The following is a 7,911-nucleotide window of genomic DNA, read 5'->3' as shown; positions in this document are numbered from 1 at the left end:
TAATCTTTTCAGTGAAGTTTGAAACTAATTTCTAGTTTTGGAATATTAATGTAGAAATATTAACCAAAATCATTCTAATTCACATCAAGACCAACAAGGTGTTCCTCCGCTTCCTGTATTACTTTGACTAAAATCCTGATCTTAGATCTTGCTTCAGCAATTAATATTTTGAGGAGAATGGGATTATTTATAATCTTAAATCACCAAAAGACTCTTCACATTAATAAGTAACCATGTGCCATACTTGAAAAGTATAGACATCATTGAAAGGTGTTTTTTTTTCTTTTTTGTCCAAGAGAAATCTCTTTATAGCCATATTGTGTTGGAGCCTTATCAATGTCACACACATTTCAGCCATCTTGAGCTTGTCACATGCTTTTCTTTTTTTTAAAAAAAAACACAAAAGCCACAGCATCATGCCTGTCACTAGTGTTTACACACAACGTAGGATATATAAAAAGTTGTATTATTTAATGCTATTTCAATTGTATACAGAGTTTATTAACAAGCCTTGTATCCACTGTTTTAGTCAGTGGTGGTCTTGTCAGGAAGTTAACAGACATATTTGAGAATATTTTAGTCTCCCCTCTGCCATTTCATGAAGGAAAATAGTATCTGTCATTCCTGTTACTTTAATTACTGAGCAACCAATTTAGTTGGTTTATTACAAACAACAAACTGTTTATCTCTCCCAACTATGCAACATTACTGGACAATTGGATGCATTTTATTTCAGTTTTACTTGAGAAATAATATCAATTTGACAATCTGGGGTAGATTACAAAATATCTTAATTTTTAGGTGGAAAAAAAAATGAGAACAGGAGCTCTTTAAATGAGATTGTTCAGCCACTAACTATTTATTATCCTTTTAATGTCCACCTTCCCCTCAGGAGTTAGACGGAATTGGCTGAAGTCTACTTTCTATGACTGGATGCCTTTTCTGTCCCCGACCTTCACCTGGTAAAATTTCTCCATGGCCCAAGATGGTTTCTGCAGAAGAAATGACCAACATTGCTTGCATGATTTTCAACCATCACATTCACACACACACACACACTGGGCAGTGAGATAATGTTTATCATTTGATCTCAACTCTTCCTGATACCAAGAGTCCTTACAACCATGCTTACATCATTTCTCTTTAATCATCACAACTCAAATACCATTATTTGATACATTCCCTGGGCCAGTAAGTCTTTCCAGAATGTTCAAACATTTATAGACATAAAAACTCATCCATTTATTTTACGATACACTCTCAGTATCACATTATTCAATGTTTAGAAAAAAGAAAACTGGGATGGCCACAACTGGACTGCTGATCTGAGACTAAAGAGGTACTGAGCTGAAAAATGGAAATGATATGACTGAAACCCAAAAATCAAGGAAAGTCCCAAACAGTTTTACCATTTCCATCTGAAAATGGTAATCAATTGGTTCTGGGATTTGGTTTCAAAAATTGAAAAACAGTTGCAACCCTCTTTTAAAGAGTGGGGGACAGTGTTTTGATAATCCTCTTAATTCCTCCAAGACATATTTAACCCCCCCCCCCTCCTTTCCAAATATTTCTAATTAATACATAACTAGTCACCTGAAATAAGTAAACTGAGAAATGGTTGAATGAGTGAGAAACAGGTAAGTTTCTTCTGTTCTCTTTGAATGGTAAAAGTGGCAATTGAAAGCGTCTTTCATTTTCTGCACTATAAAAGAACATCAACCAACACAACATTGACCAATTCCATTTACTATTTCTTACAATATAGGAAGCATTGAATGGTAATGGAATAGGTTTTGGAATTCTGTTAACCACAGCAGACAACTAGACCTCCAGTTTGTGATACCTTGTTATATTTAGGAGTTAGTATTAGGTTTTAATACCTAACTGAGTGTCCTGCTTTGAATTCTGTTCAATGTCCATTGCTATTCCAGGAATCAAATGAAATAAAAGCCATTTAAGTCTATTGCAGATCTAAGTTAGTAGTAGTCTAAGGTGGACATCTACAAAGGCCAGTCTACTAAGCAATATTAAATTCTTTCAAAACATCATAGCCACGTGCCTATGCAACCCCTTCAGGTCCACTTTCACACCAACACTAAAATATATCCAGTTAATATCTTCACTAATCCATATATTCTCCCAATTTCAGGAATTAAAAATAGCTGAAAATTAAAACCCAAATATTTTTGATAAAAATAAAAAAAAACAATCTGTCTTTACAAATCAACTGAAAAATTAACGAATTCATATGATTCCAGTTTTTGCATTCCATTACAAAGAGACCTCAAACAAACAAAGGTTCCTCTGTGATTAACATGGGATCACAATTCCAAATTTAAAGTGTTTTTGTGCCAAATTAGCATTTTTTTTTATATTCAAAGAAAAAAAAAAAACACTTTCTTTTTAAATGAAATTCCGATCAGGTTTTACTGAAGCTAAATCCTTTCAAATATTTGTAAATCCACTGCTCAGACAAAAAAATAAATAAAATGTATTGCCTTTTTCAGAATAATACCATATCTATCTGTAAATGTTTGCTGTTCAAAGACAAACCTAGTATTGACTTTTAATAAAAGATTGAATTATCTGTCAAGGCAATGCTATATGTAAAGAAAACTATTTTTATATGATTTCAATATTCTTTGCCAAAATTAAAAATATTGAATTTATGAATAAATTGTTTTAATTTATGTAACTGTGTTGTTAATGATTAACCCTTTTGATACCAACCTGGCTGAAACCAGTTCTGGCTCTGATTACAAATGTCTTGTTTTCATAGGTTTTGAATTAAAATCTACCAAACCTTAGTCACAATTTATGTTCCTAACACTAGCTGAATGACAACTAAGTTATTTTACTAAATTCTTTGTTATATTTAAAGTAATTGAAAGAAACACAGAGCATCTCTAAATACAGTAACAAAAGGGTTAAAGTTCTGATACCTTTAAAATAAATAATCGTCGTCATTATTTGTTTTCCATTTTGGCAATGAGTTGGATGGTTCAAGAGGAGCTGGCAAGGCTGGAGGGCTACACCAGGTCCCAGTCTGATTTGGCTTGATTTCTACAGCCGTACACCCTTCCTAATGCCAACCACTTGGCTTTTTTTACTTAGCACCAACACACCAGGAGATGGCCTTCATAGAAAAGCTCCACTGCGAGACAGCCTTTATAGAAAGGCCCCACAAGTTGATTGAACATAGACAACCTACACTTTGCTGGACAATACAGTCCTTATTGCAACACCAGACATATGACAGATTACTGGACATGGTAAGGCGGCGAGCTGGCAGAAACATTAGCACGCCAGGCGAAATGTTTAGTGGTATTTAATCTGTCTGTACGTTCTGAGTTCAAACTCCACCAAGGTTGACTGCCTTTCATCCTTTTGGAGTCAATGAATTAAGTACCAGTTGCATACTGGGTCGATCTAATCGACTGGCTCCCTCCCACAAAATTTCGAGCCTTGTAGAGTAGAAAAAATTAATGGACATGGTAGAAAGTGTACCAGCTAGAAATCAATCCAAAGACAAATGTCGTAGCAGTGACAAAAGCACCAGAATAACTCAGCACCTAATGCCAAGGAGTTACCTTTAGAACAGGTCACCAAGGTCAAGTATTGGTGTGCTACCGTAAAAGAGAGAGAAGCCATGAAATAAGGAAAGAGATATGGACATCAAGATCAGCCTTAAAATCATTCACTAAAACTTGGACAGTCAAAGCTGTTAACAAGAACAACAAATTATAATTGATGAAGACATTGGTTTGACTTGTTGCACCAAATGAATGTGAAAGCTGGATCCTAAGAACAAATAACTGCCAAACTCGAGGCATTTGAAAGAATGTGTCACCAAGGCATTGAACAAATGAGTCAACATTTGAAGAAATGACAATAGAAAGAGAATCTTTGGTATCCGTTATAAAGAGAAAACTGAAGTCTTCTGGGTATGAACTTCAACACCTGTATCCAAGAGGGAAGAATAAATGGAAAACAAAGGGAGAGATTAAGATATTAGCTGGATGACAAAGAATGGACCGGATAACCTTTAGCTGAATGCACAACCATCAACAGAGGCAGGAATCGATGGAAAGAGAGGGTCCATAGCAATAAGGACAAGATTCATCACCATTTGTTGCCAAAGTTGGACTTGGTGGTTCAGCAAAACAGGCCCAATAACTACCAGGCAAAAAACAGTACTGAGGTTCATTTAATGAAAAGCCCTTCAAAATAATGCTCCGGCATGATCACAAAAGGCCAAAATTTGGGATAACTGATGACTTCCAAATCACTTGGTATTTGAAATTTCTTTCCCAGCAGAAAACTGCCAAAATTCTATATATTTGAACAGTCATTAATACCTAAAGATTTTATAGAAATTCAAAATCTCATCTCAATTTGTATTTAACCAGTATTGAGATCTTTAAGGGTTCCTCCTCTTCCCCACTAAACCAAATGTTAAGACAATTATAATTGCTCTCCAATCTTCAAATATTCCAGTTGTTTCAGTACCAAAACTCCATTGAACTGACCTGTAAATGGCTGAGTTTCCAAAGACATACCATTAAATGTAATCCTTCAGCAGAACAGCAAGCTGGCAGAAACATTAGCAAGTAAGGCAAAATGCTTAGCAGTATTTCGTCTGCCGCTACATTCCGAGTTCAAATTCTGCAGAGGTCAACTTTGCCTTTCATCTTTCAGGGTCAACAAATTAAGTACCAGTTGTATACTGGAGTCAATCTAATCGACTTGACCCCTCCCCAAAAATTTCAGGCCTTGTTCCTCAAGTAGAAAAGAATATTTAAGACAAGTAAGGCAGTGAGCTGGCTGAAACGCTAGCATGCCAGGCAAAATGCTTGGCAGTATTTCATCTGTCTTTATGTTCTAAGTTCAAATTCTGCCGAAGTCGAATGCCTTTTATCCTTCTGGGGTCGATTCTATCGGTCTCTTTTGCTGAACCACTAAGTTACAGAGATGTAAACACACCAACATCAGTTGTCAAGTGATGTTGGGAGAGGGACAAACAGACGCACAAACACACATATGCACACACACACCCGAACGGGCTTCTTTCAGTTTCTGTCCACTCGAGGCTTTGGCCGGCCAGAGGCTATAGTAGAAGACAGTTGCCCAAGATGCCATGCAGTGGGACTGAACCCAGAACCATGTGGTTAGTAAGCAAGCTACTTATCACACAGTCACTCCTGCACCTATGATAAAGTCCAAAAAAAGAAAAACAAAAGGTAAATAGAAAGGAATTAAAAGAACATTTGGAAGATTCAACAGAGGATTCTTAAAAAACATTTAAGATCCATTAAGAAAAACAAAGTGTGTGTGGGTGGGGGGAATAACTTACCAAAGTATTTACAGTAATTATCTGATAAGGTAATCTATTCTAAATTAGCACACCTGTATAAATTTGGACTTAAAAATATCAATGAGGAATGGAAGAAAATCTCAAATACGAAAAGCAGGTTTGACTGAAGCAAGAAGTTTGCTTCCCAACCACATGGTACCTGGTTCAATTCCACTGTATGGCACGTTGAGCAAGTGTCTTCTATTATAGCCTTGGGCCAACCATGGCTTAGCTAGCCAAAACTTTGAAGTCACTGTCAACAACATTCTTGTATAAGAATGTGTGCATGTTCTCCGCCACCTCTTGACAACTAATATTGGTGTGTTTAAGTCCTTGTAACTTAGCAGTTTGGCAAAAGAGACTGATAGAATAAGTACCAGACTTTAAAAAATAATTCATTCAACTAAAATTCAAGGTGGTGCCTCAGCATGGCCACAGTTAAATAATTGAAACAAAAATAAAAGATACAAAAATCACTATTTTTAGATTAAAGATTCCAACAAAATTCTTAGAATGTTCCTTCTCTAGAGTTGGAAACCCCTATACACACACAGCTCCAAGAGCAACATGGCCCCATATAAGGAGTAAAAATGCTGATGCAGTATTTATATATATTTGAAGATCAGTGACCTTTAGAAAAAGGTTTGTTCTACATTAGCTTCAATTTTAATTCCAGTTCTCCCTACCAAATCTTCAGGATCTGACCCAGTTCCCTCTTCCACCACAAATGCACCAGGCCCTCGAACACCCCCCAACACATTCCCCCTCCCCTCCACCAGGACCTTCAGTTCTGAATCCAAGGGATTCAGCTGACACTCCCACCACTGATGAGTTCAGTGAAATACGGGCAATTAAACCCCCTCACCTCCCTGATCAATGTTTATATTTCACCGGTGGTGGTCATATTGCCATTTAGCCTAATGATAAAAGTAAGATAACTGCCACCATATGACTGCATCTCTCAATATTGTCGGTTTTCTGTCCATTTTAAAGCTAGGGTCCAGGGATCAAAAAGAAAAGGAGCCAAGGTTAAATTGCTTTACCTGCCAGAAATAGCAGCCAAATCTCTCACATTGTACCCTATCATCTCAAATAGGGAAGGACAAACTGAATAAGGAGGTTGTAAGGATTCAAAATGTTGGAGTGGTCATGACTGGAACATGACCATTCTGACTAAAAATGGTAGAGTGATTTGAGGGAGATTTAGTTGCTATTTCTAATAAATTGAGTGATCACAGAGGATCAGGGGTTCATTATTAATGTAAGACCAGTTGGAATTGACCAAAGAAATTGACAGGATGGCCACGGATGGAGTACACCTATTCAAAGTTGACCTGAGACCAAACAACAATCAAAATATTAAGCTGTTTTACCCCAGGTCAACACCAAACCAGACTTCTGATCAAAGATTTTCCAACCATGACCCCCTACAAGTACATTCATTCTCCAATGGGGCCTTCTTTCTAAAATGGTGGCTTGTATTTTGAGGGAGCCCTGGTTCCTTTTTCTAGCAGTTTGAGTGATCAGAAACTCCTTGTTGGTTTCCAAAGTGATTCACTTTGTCATTGTCCCCTCACCCTGACAGTCACCCATGATGGGAAAGACTTAACACCAGTGAACTTATAAGAGGTCAAGCACACAAACACAGCTGAGGTCATCCTGCCTGGATTTTTAAGAATATGTTTAGGATCATGTCATACAGGGTTTTGGCCCCTTAAAACCAGTGATTTGAGGGAGATTTGGTTGCTGTTTCTAACAAATTGAATGACGATAATTGGAAAAATATAGAATTTACCAAAGAAATATTCTTGATTATCGAATGGTTTCTAATTTGTTGGAATTTCTTTGGAGACTGAGAAAAATTCTCAAATTTAGATAAAGGTAAAAAAGAATATCTTGCCTTGTAAGTGGTTCCCTTTTATGGGTATAAATTTGGGTTAGATTTACAGACTTTGATGTATCTGAACACCAAAAACAATTCCATCTTTATTGTATTGTTCCATTCTAACAAAATATTTTTAGATTTAACAAACTAGTTTCAAATCAGTTACGTTTCTTTTTTTTGTTTTTTTCCAGTTTTATGACGATTAATATTTCGGTTTAACAAGGGAATCAAACTATATTTATACTTGTACAAGACCAGACATCTTGTAGTTCAATGCTATGAATAGTTGCCGTCAGATGAGCAGTTCCTCGGCAACAAGCACACAAATTCATTCTTAGGGATAAATCGGAAAAATCAGGAACATCGCTGAAATAAAATATAGCCAAAAGTAAATTGCGCTGCCAAATATTTCACTGAAATCTTAAAGGGCAGGAAGGGAACGGTTATGTGTGTGTGTGTGTGTGTGTGTGTGTGTGTGTGTATATATATATATATATATATATATATAGATTGCTTAATAAAGAGAATGAATGGGAGAAAGAGAGCCTGCCGTATGTCGACCCAACAGAGGGACCAGCTATCCGAGTTGACAGTACCAGGGTAGATAAAGCAATTAAGAGTATGAAGACAGGGAAAGCCCCCGGCCCATCAGGAATCACTGCAGAGATGCTCA

General features: G+C 36.6%; 1 protein-coding gene across 2 annotated transcripts in view; it reads right to left on the bottom strand.

Moving 5' to 3' along the window:
• Window positions 1-7,085: 7,085 nt before the first annotated feature.
• LOC128250020 (annulin-like) overlaps window positions 7,086-7,911 on the bottom strand; it is a 26,596-nt gene continuing 25,770 nt past the window's right edge. For both annotated transcript variants that reach the window (XM_052974623.1, XM_052974625.1), the window contains one exon: window positions 7,086-7,604. In XM_052974623.1, coding sequence (XP_052830583.1) covers window positions 7,466-7,604 — 139 coding nt within the window. In that variant the 3' untranslated portion in view covers window positions 7,086-7,465. The remainder of the gene's footprint in view (window positions 7,605-7,911) is intronic.

Source organism: Octopus bimaculoides, chromosome 1 (assembly GCF_001194135.2).
Source record: "Octopus bimaculoides isolate UCB-OBI-ISO-001 chromosome 1, ASM119413v2, whole genome shotgun sequence".
In the NCBI taxonomy this organism is placed as follows: Eukaryota; Metazoa; Mollusca; class Cephalopoda; order Octopoda; family Octopodidae; genus Octopus; species Octopus bimaculoides.
Note: the sequence above shows the minus strand (reverse complement) of the source record. Positions and strands in the feature narration are given on the sequence as shown.